The 24,292-nt window shown below is 42.6% G+C and overlaps 1 protein-coding gene across 1 annotated transcript in view; it reads right to left on the minus strand.

Moving 5' to 3' along the window:
• ANKRD22 (ankyrin repeat domain 22) overlaps positions 1 to 21,732 on the minus strand; it is a 31,747-nt gene extending 10,015 nt beyond the window's left edge. Inside the window, exons 1-2 of the mRNA XM_069567941.1 lie at positions 21,125 to 21,732; positions 1,488 to 1,679 (exon numbers count right to left, since the gene is read on the minus strand). Of these exons, the coding sequence (XP_069424042.1) occupies positions 1,488 to 1,679; positions 21,125 to 21,145 (213 nt within the window). The 5' untranslated portion in view covers positions 21,146 to 21,732. The remainder of the gene's footprint in view (positions 1 to 1,487; positions 1,680 to 21,124) is intronic.
• Positions 21,733 to 24,292: the final 2,560 nt, after the last annotated feature.

The raw sequence follows: 24,292 nt of genomic DNA on the forward strand, positions 1-24,292 counted from the left end.
CCCCAAGGACGGAGAAGCCTGGCAGGCCACAGTCCATGGGATCACAAGAGTCAGACATGACTTAGCAACCAAGCTACCACCACCACCCCTCCTTAATCATCAATGGTACACACCAGAGCGTTTTGTTTGTTTGCTTTTAAGGACTCCAGTTAGGAGTCCTTACTCCTAACTCCTAGGTTAGGAGAACTTCCTGAAGGCAGTTCATAGACCTAAGAAATGAGAAAGCACCAGTTCAAATTATTAATGTATAAGAATTAATAATAGGGGAAAATGTAACAGATTAAACCTTTAAAAAACATTAAAAATATTTTTTAAATTGCAAACCAAATACCACTTCTCATAAAATCTCTTCTTAAGTAGCCACTGAAGTCCTTTCCATGACCTCCATGAGCAGGCTGGCTCAGGTTCTCTGCCAAACAGAGCTAAGCTGCCTCCTCAGCCCGTCCTGGTGTTTACAAACATCTCCCTCTCTCAGCTTCCTAAACACCAAGTCTCCTGAGAGGGCATGAACCCAGACACATCTGTCTTGGCCACCCGCTCTCACCACAAGGCCACCTACCTGGTTCCTCAGCTGGGTGCTGGGGCAATCATGTCACACTCCACTAAACTCCCTATCTGTTAGATTCAGCCCAGCCGTGACTTGCTTTTAAGCCCCACAACACAAGAAATAGGAAGCACAAACAAGAAAGTCCAGCAGTGATCCATTTTCTGGTAATAAATTATTACTCCAAATGTGGACTTTGAAGTTACTTGGAAGGGGCCGGTGGGGCCTTATGGGCTATTTTCCGTCATTGAACGTACTTGAGTGGGTACTGGACATGCACAGTTATTACAAGAGTGACTTTTTATGTTTACTCAGTGTCCTTTAAATGTCGGCTTTACTGTGATGCCAGAACTGGACATTCCCATCGGGTTCTGAAAGGATGTTCACAGCATCTCCTGTCTGGTTTCAAGTAGCCTCATATTTGTTCTTTGCAAATTTCTTACCTAAGTTCTTTTAGTCCATAAGCAAATTATAGAATCTCTCGGAGATCAGAACATTGACATAGTAGACAAAAGTCTAACTAATGAAATAGCAGCACCAGGTCAGTACTTGTTTCCCAGGAACTCTTGCCAATTACGTTTGTAATAGTGAGGAAGATGAGCAGGGAAAGAAGAAGGGCAAAGAGAAGCCTGGGGAGGAGGAGAAAGAGGAAAAGAAAGGAAGACGCTCTTGGCAGACAAATGAGTGAACCATTCCGGTTTTGTTTTGCTTTTTCATAAATGCAAGGACATAATTGCCACAAAACCCACAAAATATGCCTGCTCATGGAACTATGCTTTATTTTGCTTTTTAGCCTGATAACATGGCCTCAGTAAGTGTCAGTCTCTCTAAAGTAAGGCCAAAAAAATTTTTGTTGATATTAAGAGCTGCAAGCAACAAGCAAATGACATCCACTGCTTCCACTGGGCCAAGGGGAAAGGCATTACTGTAGTCACAGCCTCACCTGGTTTTTGAGGTTCACATCAGCATTTCTTCTCAGAAGGAAGGAAACAATTCTCATGTGCCCCCGCCTGCAAGCGCAGATCAAGGGGGTGTCTCCATTAAAGCTGTCTTGGATGTTGATATAGTTGCCGTCTTCCCTCACCCACCGCCACACTTGACCCAGGTCATTCTGATAGGCCGCCTGGCAGATGGGCTGAGGAGAGGAAAACAAACGCAGGTTTTGAAATACAGGAATAATTAAACTACAGAAAAAAAAATCACCTGATACCTTGAAATTCAGTGTTTTGGAACAGTCGTCCTCTGCTTTGTAGATGAGATCTTGAGTCTCCATTATGCCTACTTTTAAGTCTGGGACAAGCATAAGTACACAAGGAACCTGTTATGACTTCCTAAATTGCTTGGCACACAGGCATGTCCATCCAAGACCAGCGAGTGAAAGAATGGATACAATATTACCAACTCAGTAAGGAAATCATGTGTTGGGTTCATGGATTAATGTCTGTCAGGAAAGCAGGATTTTACTTAAAATGGAATTGGCCTATGGGAGGAGTTCAGGGCAGCAGCAAGTAATGGGTTAAGGACATATAACCACCTGCTCCCTTCCCGCACACCCCACCAAGGAGCTCTGCACAGTGGGAAAGACCTATTTCAGACAAATAATATACAAATAATGAATTATGTAATTAGTTGCAATTAGATGCTGTTTATTTTATGAAAGCATTATAAGGAACTTTGCAAAACACAATGGGAGGTTCTGAGCCTACCTAATCTTGCCAATTTTCCCTCTTTGCTCTCCCTCTGAACTTCTCTCTTTTTTTCAATTTGTTGATGTTTAGTCACTAAGTCATGCCAGACTCTTTTGCAACCGCTATGGACTGTAACCTGCCAGGCTCCTCTGTCCATGAGATTTCCCAGGCAAGAATACTGGGGTGGATTGCTATTTCCTTCACCAGAGGGTCTTCCCAGGGATCAAACCCACATCTCCTACACTGACAGATGGATTCTTTATCACTGGGTCACCAGGGAACCCCATGTTTAATTTCCCCATCGGGGCCTCTGCCCTTACTACCCCCTCTGCAAAATAAACAAGCTAAGCAAAACACTTTTCACCTCTCTCCTCACCTGGCTAACTTCTAGCTTATCCTTCATGTCATAAGTTATTTTCATCCAAGTTTTTCCTGACTGCAGCATTCCTTTACAGCAACTGGCATAATTATACCTCTTTTCTTATTTATAATTGTGTGTTTCACACCAGTGTGAATCAGGAGGTGTTGAGGCCACAGTGAGTGTGGGGAAGCACTGAAGCTCAGGCTAGAAATTCCACTTGAATAGAAACAACTTAATTCTATTCACCATCACAGCCCCAGAAAAGAGTGCTGAATTTGATCATTAATGACCATTCAGAGGTCATGCAGTGTTGGGAAGCACTGGGGAAAGAGGAGAAAAACATTAAGTATTTTCAGATTGATTGTAATTAGACAGTATTAAAAAACACTAAAAATACCTAGCACATGAATCATACTTAGTTTATGGAAGCTATTATTATCACTTATGAGTTTCCCGGGTGACATTAGTGGTAAAGAACCCGCGTGTCACTGCAGGAGACATAAGAGACACAGGTTCGATCCCTGGGTCAAGAAGATCCCCTGGAGGAGGAAATGGCAACCCACTCCAGTATTCTTACCTGGAGAATCCCATAGACAGAGGAGCCTGGCGGACTGCAGTCCATGGAGTTGTGGAGAGTTGGACATAATTTAGTGACTAAAGCAAGTATTAATTAAATTAATCAGTAGTATCTGCCAGGAGGTAAAGAAATAGTGTCCAGAGAGGTTGCAAGAGAAGCCAGGAAAAGATATGGCCCAAATGCAAATGAGGCAAAGCTTTTCTTAATTATAAAATTAGATTGTTATGAATGTTCAAACTACCGCACAATTGCACTCATCTCACACACTAGTAAAGTAATGCTTAAAATTCTCCAAGCCAAGCTTCAGCAATACGTGAACCGTGAACTTCCTGATGTTCAAGCTGGTTTTAGAAAAGGCAGAGGAACCAGAGATCAAATTGCCAACATCCACTGGATCATGGAAAAAGCAAGAGAGTTCCAGAAAAAGAGCTTTCTGCTTTATTGACTATGACAAAGCCTTTGACTGTGTGGATCACAAGAAAGTGTGGAAAATTCTGAAAGAGATGGGAATACCAGACCACCTGACCTGCCTCTTGAGAAATCTGTATGCAGGTCAGGAAGCAACAGTTAGAACTGGACATGGAACAACAGACTGGTTCCAAATAGGAAATGGAATATGTCAAGGCTGTATATTGTTACCCTGCTTATTTAACTTCTATGCAGAGTACATCATGAGAAACGCTGGCCTGGAAGAAGCACAAGCTGGAATCAAGATTGCCGGGAGAAGTATCAGTAACCTCAGATATGCAGATGCCACCAACCTTATGGCAGAAAGTGAAGAGGAACTAAAAAGCCTCTTGATGAAAGTGAAAGAGGAGAGTGAAAAAGTTGGCTTAAAGCTCAACATTCAGAAAACGAAGATCATGGCCTCTGGTCCCATCACTTCATGGGAAATAGCTGGGGAAACAGTGGAAACAGTGTCAGACTTTATCTTTTGGGGCTCCAAAATCACTGCAGATGGTGATTGCAGCCATGAAATTAAAAGACGCTTACTCTTTGGAAGGAAAGTAATGACCAACCTAGACAGCATATTCAAAAGCAGAGACATTACTTTGCCGACTCAGGTCCGTCTAGTCAAGGCTATGGTTTTTCCAGTGGTCATGTATGGATGTGAAGAGTTGGACTGTGAAGAAAGCTGAGAGCCAAAGAATTGATGCTTTTGAACTGTGGTGTTGGAGAAGACTCTTGAGAGTCCGTTGGACTGCAAGGAGATCCAACCAGTCCATTCTGAAGGAGATCAGCCCTGGGATTTCTTTGGAAGGAATGTGAAGCTGAAACTCCAGTACTTTGGCCACCTCATGCGAAGAGTTGACTCATTGGAAAAGACTCTGATGCTGGGAGGGATTGGGGGCAGGAGGAGAAGGGGACGACAGAGGATGAGATGGCTGGATGGCATCACCGACTCAATGGACATGAGTTTGCGTGAACTCCGGTAGTTGGTGATGGACAGGGAGGCCTGGCGTGCTGCAATTCATGGGGTCACAAAGAGTCGGAGACAGCTGAGCGACTGAAGTGAACTGAACTGAACTGACCGTAAAGAGCCTGCCCGCGATGCAGGAGGCGTGAGTTCCATCCCTGGGTCCGGAAGATCCCCTGGAGAAGGAAATGGCAACACACTCCAGTATTCTTGCCTGGAAAATCCCACGGACGGAGGAGCCTGGCGGCTACATACAGTCAATAGGATCTCAAAGAGTCGAACACGACTGAGCGACTACACCTTCACTCTCAACTTTTATTTAGACATCACACAATGATTTGTTGGATGACTTGTACAAGCAGATGAGAAAATTCTATGTTGTTATACACGATATCTCCACTAGGGGGCAGCTCGGAGTCATAAAAGCACTGACAACAGTCTAATCAGAAGGGGAAAACAGTCTGCAGTCTGTCATATTAGCTAGATTGAGCGGTTTGGAAAAACCCATTTCATTTTTTAAAAATTTAACCATATACCTGTGAAACTTTGCCTCTGGTCACTACTACTCATGGGAAATGATGGTCTCCAAAACTTAAAAACAGGTGGCTCTAGAGTTAAATTTTCTGTTAAAAAGTAAAGTGTCTTCCTGGCTTGGTTAGACATCCTACACGAATTGTTAATTTTTCTTTTTTAAAAATTTTTGTTGACAATATTTAAAAACGTGGAGTCTTTCATGTAGTAATCTGGCTTTCCAGATCAAACATTTTAAGAGCCCACAATTCACACAGGACACCACACAAAGCTCCCTCTGCTTGGGCTGCTCAAAATCTCCATTGAGAGTTAAATATGAGGAGGAAAGGAAAAGTGGACAGTTTTCCTGCAAGAGTTGCCAAGCCCTTGGTGTGTTTTCTCAATCCCATTTGAGCGACATTACTTACAATATTAACTTGACCTTATTTTTCCATCATTCCTAGGCTTCTTATAACCTAGAAACATAGTTTCTGTATTTAGCAATATCTGCTTTAAAAAAAAGTTTAAAAATTTCAAGAAGGAAGATAGAATTAAGAAAGTCAAGTGCAGTTCTGATGAGATGGATGAAACTGGAGCCGATTATACAGAGTGAAGTAAGCCAGAAAGAAAAACACCAATACAGTATACTAACACATATATATGGAATTTAGAAAGATGGCAATGATGACCCTGTATGCAAGACAGCAAAAAAGACACAGATGTGTATATCGGACATTTGGACTCAGAGGGAGAGGGAGAGGGTGGGATGATTTGGGAGAATGGCATTGAAACATGTATACTATCATGTAAGAATCGAATCGCAAGTCTATGTCCGATGCAGGATACAGCATGCTTGGGGCTGGTGCATGGGGATGACCCAGAAGGATGTTATGGGGAGGCAGGTGGCAGGGGCGTTCATGTTTGGGATCGCATGTACACCTGTGGTGGATTCATGTCAATATATGGCAAAACCAATACAGTATTATAAAGTAAAATAAAGTAAAAATAAAAATTAAAAAAAAAAGAAAGTCAAGTGCAAGAAAAGATTGTTGGATCTGATCATTAATAACCATTCAGAGATCAAGATCATACAGGCTTGGACTTCCCTGGTGGCTCAGACGGTAAAGCGTCTGTCTACAATGCAGGAGACCCAGATTCGATCCGTGGGTTGGGAAGATCCCCTGGAGAGGGAAATGGCCACTCCAGTACTAGTGCCTGGAAATACCCATGAACAGAGAGGAGCCTGGTAGGCTGCAGTCCATGGGGTCACTAAGAGTCAGACATGACTGAGTCACACACCAAACTTGCCACAAATTCCTCTCTGATCACACTCTGCGGAATTTCCCAGAGAAGAATACTGGAGTGGGTTGTAAGTTTGGTAGTGAAAGCTAAGAGGGAGCCAGTGGGTACCCAGAGGGGAGTAGCAGGGACCAGCCAAAGTTCTACCCCCCTTATAGACAAGACGGTGGTTTCAAGTGGTTATAAACATGGGCACTGGAAGCAAAGTTCCTAGGTTCTGATCTCAGCTCTGCCATTCAACAACTGTGCTATTTGGACAACTGAAACAATTTGTGTTCAGTTTGTTTCTTCATTTAATAATCACATCTTCTTTACTAGGTTACAAAAAGGATTAAGTGTGACTGTATAGATAAGCACATAGCTCAGGTCTGACTCATAATAAACCCTCAATTAATATAAACTATACCCTTATAACTATTTTTTTAAAACATAGGAGGCCAGTGAAGATAAGCAGAGATGGTTATCAGATAAATAATTACTGAAAGAGTAATGATGGGATAGGAAACAGAAGTCAAAGCATTAACCTTACTAAAGAGAATGACAATTTGGTGCTAAGGAAATTTGAACAGTTTGGTTCAAAGCAACAGAGAAAAGATAGTCAAGATATAGAGAACTTTATATTAGCTGAGTTTTTTGCCAGAAAATCTGAGGTTTGACCTTCATGCTTTATGCTAACATGTTTTTATCATAAATAAATATAGACATAGTTAATAAATACCAATTATGTTTAAATAGATGAATGGGCTAATGATGTAGGGGAGCAAAACTTGATACCCCAAAATATCTCTCTTTGGCATGAGGATTAATTTAGGCTGGTTATTTTTAAGAAACTGAAGACTCAGAAAGTCTTTCTTTTTTACCTCCCACTTAGTTACCTGAAGAATTTAGATAAAAAGGCCTATTATGATTCTTTGCCATGTGTATGAAAGTCACTTAGCTGTATCTGACTCTTTGCAACACAATGAACAGTACAGACCACGGAATTCTCCAGGTCAGAATACTGGAGTGGGTAGCCTTTCCCTTCTCCAGGGAATTTTCCCAACCCAGAGACTGAACCCAGGTCTCCCACATTGCAGGCAGATTCTTTACCAGCTGAGCCACAAGGAAAGCCCAAGGATACTGGAGTGGGTAGCCTGGCCCTTCTCCAGGGCATCTTCCCAACCCAGGAATCAAACTGGGGTCTCCTGCAATGTAGGTGGATTCTTTACCAACTGATGTTAGGCATTTCTGCAAAGAAGACATATAGAGGGTCAATAGGAACAAGAAAACATGCTCAACATAACTAATTATTGTGCCTGCTAAGTTACTTGAATCGTGTCCAGCTCTTTGCGACCTGCTGTCCATGGGATTCTCTAGGCAAGAATACTGGAGTGGGTTGCCATTCCCTACTCCAGGGGATCTTCCTGACCCAGGGATCGAACCCAAGTCTCCTGTGTCTCCTGCATTGCAAGCAGATTCTTTACTGCTGGCCCCATCACTGGGGAAGCCCCATCACTAATTATTGGAGGAGGGGTAAACTGGGGAATTGAAACTGACATATACACACTACCATATATAAAATTGTGTTGGAGAAGGAAATGGCAACCCACTCCTGTGTTCTTGCCTGGAGAATCCCAGGGATGGGGGAGCCTGGTGGGCTGCTGTCTATGGGGTCGCACAGAGTCGGACACGACTGAAGTGACTTAGCAGCATATATAAAATAGATAACTAGAAAGCACCCACTGTATAGCGCAAGGAGCTCTACTCAATGCCCGGAAATGAACTATATGGAAATAGAACCTAATGCCATTTGCAGCAATATGGAGACCATCATACTAAGGGAAGTAAGTCAGAAAGAGAAAGACAAGCGCCATGTGATATCACTTACATGTGGAATCTAAAATGTGGCACAAATGAACCTATCTGTGAGATAGCAACAGACTCATAGACTATTGGTTGAGATCAGACTTGTGGTTGCCAGGGGGCTGAGGAGAGGGAGAGAGATGGACTGGGAGTTTGGGGTTGGTAGATAAGGCAATGGCACCCCACTCCAGTACTCTTGCCTGGAGAATCCCATGGATGGAGGAGCCTAGTGGCCTACACAGTCCATGGGGTCGCTAAGAGTCGGACACGACTGAGCGACTTCACTTTCACTTTTCTCTTTCATGCATTGGAGAAGGAAATGGCAACCCAGTTCAGTGTTCTTGCCTGGAGAATCCCAGGGACGGGGGAGCCTGGTGGGCTGCCGTCTACGGGGTGGCGCAGAGTCGAACACGACTGAAGCAACTTGGCAGCAGCGGCAGATGTAAACCATCACATTTAGAATGGATAAACTGTATCCAGTCTCCTGGGATAAACCGTAATAGAAAAGATACTTAAAAATAAGAATGTATGTATATGCAAAACTGAATCACTTTTCTATACAGCAGAGATTGGCACAACATTCTAAATCAACTATAATTTAAAAAAAAAAAAGGCCCGTTCCAAAATAGAGCTATCACCAGAGGTCTCTGCAAGGAGTATGGGAAAACTCAGCAAAGCCTAAAAGTCAGAGTTCACTTTGTGTCCCACTGTTTATGCAGGCCCAGCAAACATCCATCTACCAAATATCTGCTTTTTCATCTTTTTAAAGAAAAACGTTCATTTTGTTTTTCTGACTGCACCGGGTCTTAGTTGTGGCATGAGGATCTAGTTCCCTGAGCAGAGATCAAATCTGAGCCCCCTGCATTGGGAGCATGGAGTTTTAGCCACCTGCCCACCAGGGAAGTTCTGTGCTTTTTCACCTTTACGTGAATTGCCTTCTTCCCCTTTGAAGTCTCAAATCACTACCCCGACATCCTCTTCATATTTAGCTGAAGATGGTATTTAACGTGAGGGTTTCAGCCATTTGGGCGAGCTCCTCAGTTATCCTGGGTCTCTCCCATGTAAACATGTTATCAAAGGTTCGATTGATTTTCTCCTGTGTATCTTCCTCATGCCCATCTAATTCGCAGATCAGCCAGAAGAAGAGGAAGTGTATGTGTCTGGCCTTAAAAATAGTCAGGAGCTGGGTGCTGGAAGCCCACCTCTGCCCACTGTGTATCTCACCTTTTTAGGCTTAGAGGGTAAAGAATCCACCTGCCAATACAGGAGACCCAGATTCAAGCCCTGGGTTGGGAAGATCCCTTGGAGAGGGGAATGGCAAACCCACTCCAGTGTTCTTGCCTGGAGAATTCCATGGACAGAGGAGCCTGGTGGGTTACAGTCCGTGGGTTTGCATTTCTAGTAACATGGAAGAATCTGAGCTCCCTGCACCATTAGAGACTCTCTGAAAGCGAAGTTTCTCCCGCCACTGCCGTCCTCAGTATTGCTTCCCTTTAAGTGCAGAGGATCTTCCTGAGCTGTCTGTCTAAAGAAAGGTGATGTGGAACTCTGCCTTGATAAGTTGCTTGCTAACCATCTCCATGCTGAAGATCCACTCATTTAAAATGTTCCCTGGGGCTTCCCTGGTGGTCCAGCGGTTAAGAGTCTGCACTCCCAATGCAGGGAGCACACAGGTTTGATCCCTGGCTGGGGAACTAAGATCCTGCATGCTACACGGCATGGCAAAAAAGGTCTGTGGGGGGGAATTAAAGTTGTTCCCTAACAACTTCTGAGGAGAATGAGTGGCTTTTGATGCAACATGGTTCAGGTAAAGAGCCTTGTATATTAACGAAATGTCTTCCCAGAAAAGTCCAGAAAGCATTTTCCTCCTCTTCAATTCAGGAAATCTTAAGGAACAATAATGAAGGTTTAATTTTATTTGTACAATAAATCTCAAGCCTTTCCTTCTGATGACTTCTTTCTTCACATACTGTGACTTAAATTTCCCAGTAAATTCTTTCTTTCAGACAAATTTTTTAAAAAGGCACAAGATGTTTTTGTTGTTGTTGCTGTTTTTTGTCTTTAGGTCCACTATCCTTTATGTTACGTGAAGGATAGTCTCAGCAGTGGTTGGGTTATCAGGAGTAGTAGCAGTGAAGGGGAAATCAAGGCAAGGCACACATTTATCTATTTTCTATTCTTTCTCCAACAAATATCCTCTTGAGAATGTGATGATGTCTTCACTGCCAGAAAGCTAAAGAAGCATCATTACCACACTTGAGACTGAGAAGCCCTGCGGTCAGTGATGGGGACCAGGAGACGGCAAGCTTGCTTGAGGAGAAGGGGCAGAGGAAGCACGGGTTCTAACTGCTAGATTTCACACATCAGAAGCCCTGTATCTCCCCACCAGCTCAGACCTCCAAAGAAGTAAGTGCAGAGCTTTGAGGAGGAAGCAGTGTTGAGGCAGGAGATAGATGGGCCCCAGTCTGAACAGCTGGAGTTTCTTCCCTGTAGATAGATACTCCAAAATAGCTGGAGCAAGAGAGGAGCTGAGCCTTACCCAGGTCAGAGATAAACTATCACATATTCCTCATTCTCGAAGGCAAGGAGACCTTCCAGGTGACGCATGTGCAGAAAGACTCCTTGAAGGTCAGAAAGGGAGGCAGCATCACCTCATAGCAAGTGATGTCAACTTCCCGGGGGCCTCTTCGCTAGAATGCATCTTGGCTAAGAGACGCATACGCACACTTAGGAGGATCCTGGTGTGCACCAAATATATCAGAACCAAGCAAAGCAAGGTGAATGGCCAAAGGAAACCCAGAAGAAATGCCCCATAAAAGTAATTCAAACTACCAGGGGGACAACACTCTCTCTCTCTGAGCCTGCCTGTATGTCTTTCCATATGGACTCTTTTTCCTGCTAATAGACACTTTACTTGCTTCACAACTGTCCATCTCTACGTGGAAATTCATTTCCACACAGCTGCGGGGCCAGGGTCTTGTCATCGATCACTGGTCCCTGGTGGTCTGGTGGCCAGGATTTGACACTCTCGCTGCCGTAGCCCAACATCAGTCTCTGCCAGGAGCTAGAACTCTGCTTCAAGCTGCTACAGGTCGAGACCAACAGAGATTAGCGTCACACTTCCTGCTTTCTGTACTCCGGGACTTGCTGCCAAACAATGACTGCCCAAGGGTGGGGAGGACCATGTTAAACTGACATTATTTAGAATCACTGGAGCAGTGATGACAAAAAGCAAATCAATCCTGAGTCAGATTCATTAATCTTTAAATTCCAGGCTTCCCTGGTGGCAGAGTGGTGAAGAATCTGCCTGACAATGCAGGAGATACAAGAGATGTGGGTTCAGTCCCCAGGTCAGAAAGATCCCTTGGAAAAGAAAATGGCAACCCACTCCAATATTCTTGCCTGGAAAATCCTATGGATAGAGAAGTCTGATGGGCTACAGTCCGTAGGGTCACAAAGGGTCAGACACAACCTGAGCACAAGAAAGCACAAATTCTGAATAGACAATAAAACTTCTTCTTGCCTGTACCTAGATGAACTGTTCTTACCAGCATGCCTTGCATACACTGCTCAGTTAGTCCAATTGGCCCAACCTCCCATGCTTCAGATTCTCCACACATGCATCCTCTGTCCAGGACACTATCTCCAAGAGTAGATTCCCCAGAGTTCAGCTCGAATGTCACTATCTCAGAGAAGCCTTTCAGGACAAATCTAATTCCATACATACACCCCTCTTAGATACTTTTTCTTTATCCTGTTGCTTCCTTGCTTCCTCTTTTCGCTATAATTCTTTTTCATATAATTCTTTTTTTTTCCAATTTGTATATTCATTTCACACTGGTAGCTCCAAGAGGTCCAGATCCACTTTTATTTTATTTTTTATCACTATGTACCAGGAACTAGCACGGGCCTGGAATGTAGTATGTGATCAATATTGTTGATTAAACAAACAGGTGACTGAATGCATGAATAAATATTTATTAGCACTTAGTTCTGGTTTCTGCTCATACATTGAAGTTATCATTTCCTCTTTGAAAAGTGATTTAGTACCTTATTATCATTTGTAAAATACTTAAAATATACAAGGAAGGAATCAAGACATCAGCTGGGTGCTCTTTGGTGCTCTTTTTAAATACATAGTGCCAAAATTTTGCAAAGGGAGCAATATACAAACAAAGAAGACACAGCTTGCAAAATTAAGAGGGAGAATTTTGTTTTTCAACTGCCTTTGCTTCTCCTTTTCCCTCATCTGAAATGACGCAGTGTTTCATGCTGAACTGGATCTCACCCAGTCCTCTTGCTTTATGTGTATCAAAACTGTGACCTGGAGAGGTTAAATGGTATCCGGTAAGGGCCAAGAGTTTCTGGCACAATGGGGACTAAACTCCAGGTCTTCCGGATTTCCATTCCGATGGCCTTTCCACTCATTACATCTCTCTTTCTCTCCCCACTGAGCTCTCCTCCTCAGGGGTACCAGCTCTCCCCAAAAAGCCCTGCTCAGCTGAAATTGCTTTCTTTCACTGTTTATTTCAATATGATAAGCTTTTCTTTAAACCATATGCTCTTTTGCTACGGCATCATCTTCCTATCTGAAAAATAGATTCATTTCTAAAACATTAATACTAAGAGTGTGTGTCTGTAAGCACCTCTGTTCACAGGTAATTTTAACATTTAACTTTCCTAAAGTTTAAAGGGCTACATCACTTATCATATGATTCTCTAGATATTCCGCTTAGGGCCTGCTTCCCCAGCTGACAAGTATAAGAGCTTAGAGAAGATTCTATAGGTCTCCTAAGCATGAAGTCTTGAGCCCTTTAAGTTTTTATACATATTTCTGCTTTCTAATTTTTGTTTGGCAACAATCCTTTCCAGTGCAACGCTTCTCTACAGCTGAGAGTAAGATGCACCTCACTGGCACCTGGATTTAGTACCCTATTCTTCTAACTAAGGGAAAGGGCCGTAGTGTGTCTTCGTGGGGAGCAGAGTGGTTAAGGCCAGCTTCTTTATGGAGAGTGACATGCCTGTTTAGAGAGCTCTAGGGAAAGAGTTTAGCAGGTTCACCAGCAGGTAAGCAGAATTCCCCTGCACAGGTCTCTAGCCAGTAAGTATTCTTTAGTTGCATAACTCTGAGCAGGTTCCAGAAACTGTCTCTGCCTCATGTGTACATGCGTGCTAAGCCGCTTCAGTCATGTCCGACTCTACAACCGTGTAGACTGTAGCCCGCCAGGCTCCTCTGTCCATGGGATTCTCCAGGCAAGAATACTGGAGTGGGTTGCCATGCCCTCCTCCAGGGGATCTTCCCAACCCAGGGAAGGAACTTGAATCTCTTACGTGTCCTGCATTGGCAGGCGCAGCCAGGCACATAAAAGTCCAAAGTATATGTTTGTTATTACTGTAAATAGTGTGAACAGATATGTGTCATAAAGGTTTAAATGAATCAGCCTTGTTTAAAAATCCAGCTTGCGTAACTGGGAGTGATCACTCCACTTCTCTCACTGAGCTCTGAGCATATCCCCTACTGTAGCCATTAGGAATGACTCTGGGATGCCCCCTCATTCCCTCCTTCTATTTTTAAAAAAATTTATTGGAGTATAGTTGATCCACAATGTTGTGTTAGTTTCTCCTTCTTTCTTAAAAATATATTAGAAACAACTTAAATGTCCATCAGTGAATCCATGGATAAAGAAAATGTGGTATATCTATATCTACAGTGGAATATTATTCAGCCGTAAAAAGGAGCGAGTTTCTTTTACCACTTGTAACAACATAGATGGAGGAGGAAATGGCAACCCACTCCAGTATGCTTGCCTGGAGAATCACATGGACAGAGGTGTCTGGTGGGCTACAGTCCATGAGGTTGCAAAGAGTCAGACACGACTGAAGCAACTTAGCAGGGGCTCATAACAAAGATGGACCTTCAGGGTATTACACTAAGTGAAGTATGTCACACAGAAAAAGATAAATACCAGACGCTCTAACTTCTGTGCTGTGATTAGTTGCTCAGTCATGTCTGACTCTTCACGGAATCAAGTAACAACAATGAAAAACAACAAACAAGCACACACACACAAACGCACACATGAATATTGAGAATAGATGGTGGTTGCCTGAGACAGAGGGAAGGAAGTGGAAGGCGGGGGAAATGGGTAAAGGAAGCCAAAAGGTGCAAACTTCTAGTTATAAAATGAGTAAGTCATTGGGATGCAATGTAAGCTTGGTGACTATAGTTAGTAACAGTACAGTTCTTGCTTGAAAGCAACTAGAGGAGTGGATCCTAAATGTTATCATCAAAAAAGTTTCTAGGAACTTCCCTGGTAATCCAGTGGTAAAGACTCCAAGCTTGCAGTGCAGGGGCGTGGGTTCAAACCCTGATCAGGGAGCTAAGATTCCACATGCCACATGGCCAAAAAAAAATTTTTTTTAATTCTAACTACATATGGTGATGGATGATAACTGGACTTATTGTGGTGATCTTTTGCAATATATACAAATATTGAATCATAACTTTATACACCTGAACCTAATGTAATGTTATGTCAGTTATATCTCAATAAATATATATATGCTAGGTATTAATATAAATAGATATTAATATAAAATAGCATAACTATTAGCAATGCAAGACTCTAAAGAGTAGCAGAATATGCACCCCAATTTTCACCTCTTAATGTAACAGTTATTTTGAGGTAAAAGCAATTGAGAAAAAGTAGATACAAAGATTGTTCTCTGCCCTCCTACTTAACTAAAAGCAGGATATAAATTTGTGAAGGTATCGCCCTTCCTTCTCTACCAGAAAACACAATATTACCCTTGTCAGCCCAGAGGAGGCAACAAAGCAATCTACAGAAACTAGCTCTCATCTTCCATTAGCTAGCTTATGTGTTTGCCGTCCCTCAATTTTCTGCCTTAGGAACCCAAAGTTCTTTTCCTTCCATCTTGCCACTGATATACAAACTCGTTTTTCTTTTGTTAAGATGCTATGTGAGCCCAAGTCGTAAACACCTCTTTGAGTTGCCCAGAGTAGTAGCATTTGATAATTAGTTGCATGGAAATACCTTTTATCCCATCACTACGTTATTGCCTGCCACATCAGTAAACAAAGGATGTCAAAATCATCGTAGGCTGCAGCCACCTCTGACCATCAAAGGTGACCTGGTGAGCCCTGAGGGAACTCTGGAAGAAAACAAAGAATAACCTGCCTTCAGACTGTGGCCACTACCTACAGTGAGCCCTGAGAACACTCAGGATGTGGAAACCAGGATATAGGCCCCAGATAGCTGAGATGCATATCAAAGAAATGATTTCAGTGAGCCCAGACTCTGGCGTCTTTCCATACACGGAAAAGCACTAAATTCTTTAACTTGAGATATCTAGCTTTCTTCGGTTAACAGTAATCTTTTGTTCCTACTCCCTGCCCTTGCTTGCAAAGCTCCTATATATCCTGGCTTCCCCTTCACCTCCTTGGAGCAGTTTTCTGAGGGTTACTTGAGATGCTGCGTTCTAGGCTTCGTCCTCAGAGTGTCTGCTGAATAAAACATAATTCTCAACTTTTAGGTTGTGCATGTGTTTTTCAGTCAATACTATTCACGATTCAATATTAATTATGAGCTTTGAATAATTACCTATGAGTTTCTGAGTAAGTTAAAGTCTTTAGGGATGTGTGTAAGCATCCCTAGAGAAGGGAATGGCAAGCCACTTCAGTATTCTTGCCTTGAGAACCCCATGAACAGTAGGAAAGGCAAAATGATAGGACACTGAAACAGGAACTCCCCAGGTCATTAGGTGCCCAATATGTTACTGGAGATCAGTGGAGAAATAACTCCAGAAAGAATGAAGGGATGGAGCCAAAGCAAAAACAATACCCAGTTGTGGCTGTGACTGGTGATAGAAGTAAGATCTGATGCTGTAAAGAGCAATATTGCATAGGAACCTGGAATGTCAGGTCCATGAATCAGGGCAAATTGGAAGTGGTCAAACAAGAGATGGCAAGGGTGAACGTCGACATTCTAGGAATCAGCGAACTAAAATGGACTGGAAAGGGTGAATTTAACTCAGATGACCATTATATCTACTACTGCGGGCAGGAATCCCTCAGAAGAAATGGAGTAGCCATCATGGTCAACAAAAGAGTCTGAAATGAAGTACTTAGATGCAATCTCAAAAACGACAGAATGATCTCTGTTCATCTCCAAGGCAAACCATTCAATATCACAGTAACCCAAGTCTATGCCCCAACCAGTAACGCTGAAGAAACTGAAGTTGAACGGTTTCATGAAGACCTACAAGATCTTTTAGAACTAACACCCAAAAAAGATATCCTTTTCATTATAGGGGACTGGAATGCAAAAGTAGGAAGTCAAGAAACACCTGGAGTAATAGGCAAATTTGGCCTTGGAATGTGGAATGAAGCAGGGCAAAGACTAATAGACTTTTGCCAAGAAAATGCACTGGTCATAGCAAACACCCTCTTCCAACAACACAAGAGAAGACTCTACACATGGACATCATCAGATGGTCAACACCGAAATCAGACTGATTATATTCTTTGCAGCCAAAGATGGAGAAGCTCTATACAGTCAACAAAAACAAGACCAGGAGCTGACTGTGGCTCAGATCATGAACTCCTTATTACCAAATTCAGACTGAAATTGAAGAAAGTAGGGAAAACCACTAGACCATTCAGGTATGACCTAAATCAAATCCGTTATGATTATACAGTGGAAATGAGAAATAGATTTAAGGGCCTAGATCTGATAGATAGAGTGCCTGATGAACTATGGAATGAGGTTCGTGACATTGTACAGGAGACAGGGATCAAGACCATCCCCATGGAAAAGAAATGCAAAAAAACAAAATGGCTGTCTGGGGAGGCCTTACAAATAGCTGTGAAAAGGAGAGAAACAAAAGACAAAGGAGAAAAGGAAAGATATAAGCATCTGAATGCAGAGTTCCAAAGAATAGCAAGAAGAGATAAGAAAGCCTTCTTCAGCAATCAATGCAAAGAAATAGAGGAAAACAACAGAATGGGAAAGACTAGAGATCTCTTCAAGAAAACTAGAGATACCAAGGGAACATTTCATGCAAAGATGGGCTCGATAAAGGACAGAAATGGTAGGGACCTAACAGAAGCAGAAGATATTAAGAAGAGGTGGCAAGAATACACGGAAGAACTGTACAAAAAAGATCTTAATGACCCAGATAATCATGATGATGTGATCGCTGATCTAGAGCCAGACAATTTGGAATGTGAAGTCAAGTGGGCCTTAGAAAGCATCACTCCGAACAAAGCTAGTGGAGGTGATGGAATTCCAGTGGAGCTGTTTCAAATCCTGAAAGATGATGCTGTGAAAGTACTGCACTCAATATGCCAACAAATTTGGAAAACTCAGCCACAGGACTGGAAAAGGTCAGTTTTCATTCCAAATCCAAAGAAGGCAATGCCAAAGAATGTTCAAACTACCGCACAATTGCACTCATCTCACATGCTAGTAAAGTAATGCTCAAAATTCTCCAAGCCAGGCTTCAGCAATACGTGAACCATGAACTTCCTGATGTTCAAGCTGGTTTTAGAAAAGGCAGAGGAACCAGAGATCAAATTGCCAACATCCGCTGGATCATCAAAACAGCAAGAGAGTTCCAGAAAAATATCTCTTTTTGCTTTATTGACTATGACAAAGCTTTTGACTCTGTGGATCACAATAAACTGTGGAAAATTCTGAAAGAGATGGGAATACCAGACCACCTAACCTGCCTCTTGATAAATCTGTATGCAGGTCAGGAAGCAACAGTTCGAACTGGACATGGAACAACAGACTGGTTCCAAATAGGAAAAGGAGTAGGTCAAGGCTGTATACTGTTACCCTGCTTATTTAACTTCTATGCAGAGTACATCGTGAGAAACGCTGGACTGGAAGAAACACAAGCTGGAATCAAGATTGCCGGGAGAAATATCAATAACCTCAGATATGCAGGTGACACCACCCTTATGGCAGAAAGTGAAGAGGAGCTAAAAAGCCTCTTGATGAAAGTGAAAGAGGAGAGTGAAAAAGTTGACCTAAAGCTCAACATTCAGAAAATGAAGATCATGGCATCTGGTCCCATCACTGCATGGGAAATAGATGGGGAAACAGTAGAAACAGTGTCAGACTTTATTTTTGGGGGCTCCAAAATCACCGCAGATGGTGACTGCAGCCATGAAATTAAAAGACGCTTACTCCTTGGAAGAAAAGTTATGACCAACCTAGACAGTATATTCAAAAGCAGAGACATTACTTTGCCGACTAAGGTCCGTCTAGTCAAGGCTATGGTTTTTCCTGTGGTCATGTATGGATGTGAGAGTTGGCCTGTGAAGAAGGCTGAGCGCCAAAGAATTGATGCTTTTGAACTGTGGTGTTGGAGAAGACTCTTGAGAGTCCCTTGGACTGCAAGGAGATCCAACCAGTCCATTCTGAAGGAGATCAACCCTGGGATTTCTTTGGAAGGAATGATGCTGAGGCTGAAACTCCAGTACTTTGGCCACCTCATGTGAAAAGTTGACTCATTGGAAAAGACTCTGATGCTGGGAGGGATTGAGGGCAGGAGGAGAAGGGGATGACCCAGGAGGAGATGGCTGGATGGCATCACAGACTCGATGGACGTGAGTCTGAGTGAACTTCGGGAGTTGGTGATGGACAGGGAGGCCTGGCGTGCTGCGATTCCTGGGGTCGCAAAGAGTCGGACACGACTGAGCGACTCAACTGAACTGAACTGTGTAAGCATGTGATGTGTGTATATGCATGTGGTTGTTGTATTTGCTTTCAAATATGACAGTAAATTCCACATTGCTTTGTCCTCAATATATCTGAAAAGTGAACCATTCATTCTGCTTCTGAGGATATTCTCATTGATACTGCTAGTGAAGTGAAGTCCCTCAGTCGTGTCCAACTCTTTGCGAGCCCATGGACTGTAGCCTACCAGGCTTCTCCTTCCATGGGATTCTCCAGGCAAGAATACTGGAGTGGGTTACCATTTCCTTCTCCAGGGGATCTTCCTGACCCAGGGATCTAACCCGGGTCTCCCGCATTGGAGGTGGACGCTTTAACCTCTGAGCCACCAGGGAAGCCCACATTGATACTGCTAAGTAACTCATTATGTCTTACCTTGCCTTGACTCAACCACCTGCCACATCAGCAGGCCATTAACAATTACACTGCTCACACAGAAATTTCTGTAAGTAGTTATTTCTGGGGCCTAAACTACAGTCTGGTCTTCCCTATTGGTTCAGTTAGGAAAGAATTAGCCTGCAATGCAGGAGACCTGGGTTCGATCCCTCGGTTGGGAAGATCCCTTGGAGAAGGGGACGACTAAAACTCGCAGCTGTGGTCCTGGCCCAGCAGCATTATTTTAGGCCCAGCCAGACCTACAGAATAATAATCTATATTTGAACAAGATGTTTGAGTGACCTGTATGCACATTAAAATTTGAAAAGCACTGGCCTAAAGCAGTATTTCTCTTGGGAGAATGGCACTGAAACATGTACACTATCATATAAGAAATGAACCTCCAGTCTAGGTTCGATGCAGGATACAGGATGCTTGGGGCTGGTGCACTGGGAAGACCCAGAGAGATGGTATGGGGAGGGAGGAGGGAGGGAGGTTCAGGATTGGGAACACGTGTACACCCGTGGCAGATCATGTTGATGTATGGCAAAACCAATACAGCATTGTAAAGCAAAATAAAATATAAAATCAATAAATAAAGCAGTGTTTCTCTCCAAGAAGTGGTAAGCTGATCGCTTACGTCAGGATCACTTGAGAGGCTCCTCTACAAAGTAGGTTTCTGGACCCTACCCCAAACTGAGTGAAACAGACTCTCTAGGGTGGGGGCCCTTGAAACTGCATTGTCAACAAGTTCCTCTCCCCGGCGCTTAGGCAATCTATGGTTTAAGAAAAGCTGGAGTAGCATTTTAGAATATTATACGTGTTGACACTTTCATCTATGTGAGTTTTTCACCAGCCTACAGTCATTGGTCAAGACACACCTAGAAATATAAACTAATTAAAGAACAAGTTGACTACAGAAACACACACCCACAACTGGCATTAGACAAAACTGCCAACACTGAGAAACTGCCTTTAGTAACAGACGAACCACTCAAAGAGGTTCTACTGAGCGTCTGCAATGAAATGCAGACAGACAGGCTATTTGTGTCAGAGAGGAGAGGGAGCAAATCGTGAATAATAGCATCATTTCCTCTCTTATTTAAACATCACTCTCTTGTTCTCCTTTAAAACATTAGTAAAAATCTATTTGATTCTAACTGGTTACTCTCAATATAGGACAAAGTATTTCTGTATCCATCAGACGTGAAAAGAAAAATATCAAAATATATTCTGTTTTTATCTGTCTTCTATATAGACAGAGGCTTTATTAGTAACTGCTAGAGGTGAATTTCCCTTCAAATACCAAGAAAAAAGGTGTTACTCTGTATTATACAAATGGATCCTTAAAAGAACCAGGCTATCTTTTGTCTGTTTAGAAAATTCAGCTGAGGACAATTTTTACTTATCCCCCGGATATTTGACATCAAAAAACACAACTCCATTAACTCCATCTTCATAAATTTCATTTTATGAATCCAAATTACCCCCATAAACATCTGGACATCATGACTTGTACACACTATGACTCTGTCTAGCTGAAGTTTTAGAGCTGCAAAATAATATTGCCTTAACAATATTAAACATATCAAAAAGACTAGCACACAGGACCTTATTTTGACTTAGTGCCCTTACAGAAAATTAGAAAAGAGAAGTGGAGACATATTAAGAGGGATAGGAAGTTCCATTTGAAAAGCAGGAGCCAGTCTTAACACCCTGGGAATCTTATTTCCAGAGAACTTACATACCTCAGAGTATAGGATTCCCATGCTAGTCCTTCACGGATTTACTTCACCTCTACAGCTTCTTGAATCTTCTCGAGGTATTTCCAGTTAATATCCAAATCCTTCCCAGTCCAGAGAAAGGTCTCTAGAAGCCCAGGTCGGTCAGTGGCAAGTCGTATCTTCCCACGCCAGTGAGTACTCTTTCCGCAGCCCAGGCGGCAACACACCTTCCAGTGAGCCCAACCCCGGGAAGCAAGTTTACTGTGTAATGAATGGCCCAGTCTTGCATCATCTAATGTTACAACCCTGAGGAACCAGTTTCTGAGTCATATCTAGTCTGCCAATGGTGACATGTGAAAAGAAGGAAGCAGAGTTGAAGAGGGAAGGAAAGTTCTCACGGGGGCAGGAAGGACTCAGGGCTCAAAACGGGGTACTGTGTTTGGGACATTTCCTATTGAAATCTGGTTTTCAGTAGCTATTGAGAAAGGCTAAGTACAAACAAACTCACTTGTTAGACCCATATATGTCGGCACAGGACTTGACCTTTGTGAAAAATCAACTTTAAAACTAATGGATTATTGCTATCTTTATTCACAGATAAGTTTGTTTAACATTCCTTGATGTTTTAATATAAACTAATTAAAATAATAAAGCCAATTTGAGAGCTATACTATTTTATATAAATAAATACAATGACTTTCAAGGGCATCTCTGAGTAAAGTTTGAGCAACTCAAAAAGAAACTAACTTTTGGAAAAATTAGTCCCATTTACGTTCTAGTCAATTCAATTACCTTGAAAGGTTTAAATTATACTTATAGTACTACCATATTTCATTTTCCTTTATAAGCACTGTAATTCTGAGCATAACAAGTAATACTTTCATGGCTAAACAACCTTGTGAATCTAATAAACTTACTCTAATGAAACAAATATTAAATTGTCTTAAACATTCTTTTTTCAAATTTAGTCAAATTAATTTATAATATTCCATTTAGAAATCATAAGTCTAAAATCTCTACTATACACTTGATGCTTTTGAGCTGTGGTATTGGAGAGGACTCTTGAGATTCCCTTGGACTACAAGGAGATCAAACTATTCAATTCTAAAGTAAACCAATCTTGAATATTTATTGCAAGGACTGATGTTAAAGTTGAAGTTCCAAAACTTTCTCCACCTGATGCCAAGGGCCAACTCATTGGAAAAGACCCTGATGCTGGGAAAGACTGAAGGCAGGAGGAGAAGGGGACGATAGAGGATGAGATGGTTGGATGGCATTACAGACTCAATGAACATGAGTTTGAGCAAGCTCTGGGAGACGATGAAAGAGGGAGAAACCTGGTGTGCTGCAGTCCATGGAGTCACAAAGAGTCAGACACAATAGAGCAACTGAACAACAACAATACATTTTTCATGGAATCACCAGGCCACGGGGTCAAATAGGCTAGCATGCCAAATCTCTTAAGCACTGTTGACATTGTGTGTGTGTGCGTGTGTGTGTGTGTGTGTGTGTGTGTGTGTGAATAGTCAGTTACTCAGTCATGGCTGACTCTCTGCAGACCCATGGACTGTAGTTTGCCAGGCTCCTCCATCAGTGGAATATTCCAGGCAGGAATACTGGAGCAGGTGACCATTTCCTGCTCCAGGGGATCTTCCTGACCCAGAGATCAACCCAATGGAGTTCTCTTACTTCTCCTGGATTGGCAGGTGGATTCTTTACCACAAGCGCCATTGGAGGAGGAAATGGCAATCCACTCCAGTGTTCTTGCCTGGAGAATCCAAGAGGCGGCGACGCCTGGTGGGCTGCTCTCTGGTCGCACAGAGTCAGACACAACTGTAGCGACTTAGCAGCAGCAGCAGCTCCATCTAGGAAAACCAGACATTTTATATACCAAGTGAAAGTTCAAGTTGCTCAGTCATGTCCCAATCTTTGTGAGCCCAAGAACTGTAGCCTGCCAGTTCAGAGCCTCCTCTGTCCATGAAATTCTCCAGGCAAAAATACTGGAGTGGGTAGTGGTTAGTTCCCTTCTCCAGGGGATACTCCCAACCCAGGGATCAAACACAGGTCTCCCGCATTTCAGGTGGATTCCTTAGCAGCTGAGCCACCAGGGAAGTTGTCATATTTGATACCAAATATAATACAAAATATTCACACATTTTCTCTGAACGTAACACAATCACAGCAAAGTGCTAAACATTCTCAGAATTAAAACACACACTCAAGAGAAGAGTTCAATCATCCCAAGCAAACGGATGGAACTCTCTGATCAACTGAGGTTCTTTCTGGTCAAGATTAAGGAGCTAGGATTCAACCTGAGCTCTTGAATTTCTTTTCCTCCCCAGGGAAATTCTCTCTACTCCACTGATGGATGCAGAGGGCTAGCCTTATTGTTGTTATCATGAGAATTATACACCCTTATGCCTTCGCTTTGGAGCCAACCCCCCAGTAGCTTTAAGAATTAGCTAACACTTCTGCTGGAGACTTGGAGGCGGAAGCCTGCAATATGCACTAAGATTGCAGCTGACTTCCTCTTTGGCTTAGTTTGATTTTGCGTTTCTTTATTCTTAAGACATTCAGTGTCTTTCCCATTGACCTAAACATCAATGCTGTTTCCAGGGGGTACTTCACTCTTGTGTAAATCTTCTGTAACCTTTTTTAGCTTCCTTTGTAACCTCTTCTAACTAACCTATTCAACAGAACTCTTCACTTTCACTACCTCCACGCTAAGGTTGCTGCTGGCTTCTCCAAGCTCTTCGCACCCTAACTGAACTGAGAAGTCTCCTTTAATTTCCTATCAGGACCACAGCTCCTCTAACTGGAATCTGTATCTCTCTCTTGACTGCATCTTGAAGGCCTGGGAGTTTGAAACAAGCTTCCCCAAATGTGCCATGTTAACATAAAGATTGCTTTGAACTAAAGGCAATGGAGATCCAGTGGGTTCAAGAGAATCCATTGCCCCTCTCTTAACTACCCAGATTGATTTTATTCTTTGCAGCCAAAGATGGAGAAGCTCTATGCAGTCAGCAAAAATAAGACCCAGAGCTGACTGTGGCTCAGATCATGAACTCCTTATTGCCAAATTCAGACTTAAATTGAAGAAAGTAGGAAAACCACTAGACCATTCAGCTATGACCTAAATCAAATCCCTTTATGATTATACAGTGGGTGAGAAATAGATTCAAGGGATTAGAT

The sequence above is a fragment of the Ovis canadensis genome, chromosome 22 (genome assembly GCF_042477335.2).
Source record: "Ovis canadensis isolate MfBH-ARS-UI-01 breed Bighorn chromosome 22, ARS-UI_OviCan_v2, whole genome shotgun sequence".
NCBI lineage: Eukaryota > Metazoa > Chordata > Mammalia > Artiodactyla > Bovidae > Ovis > Ovis canadensis.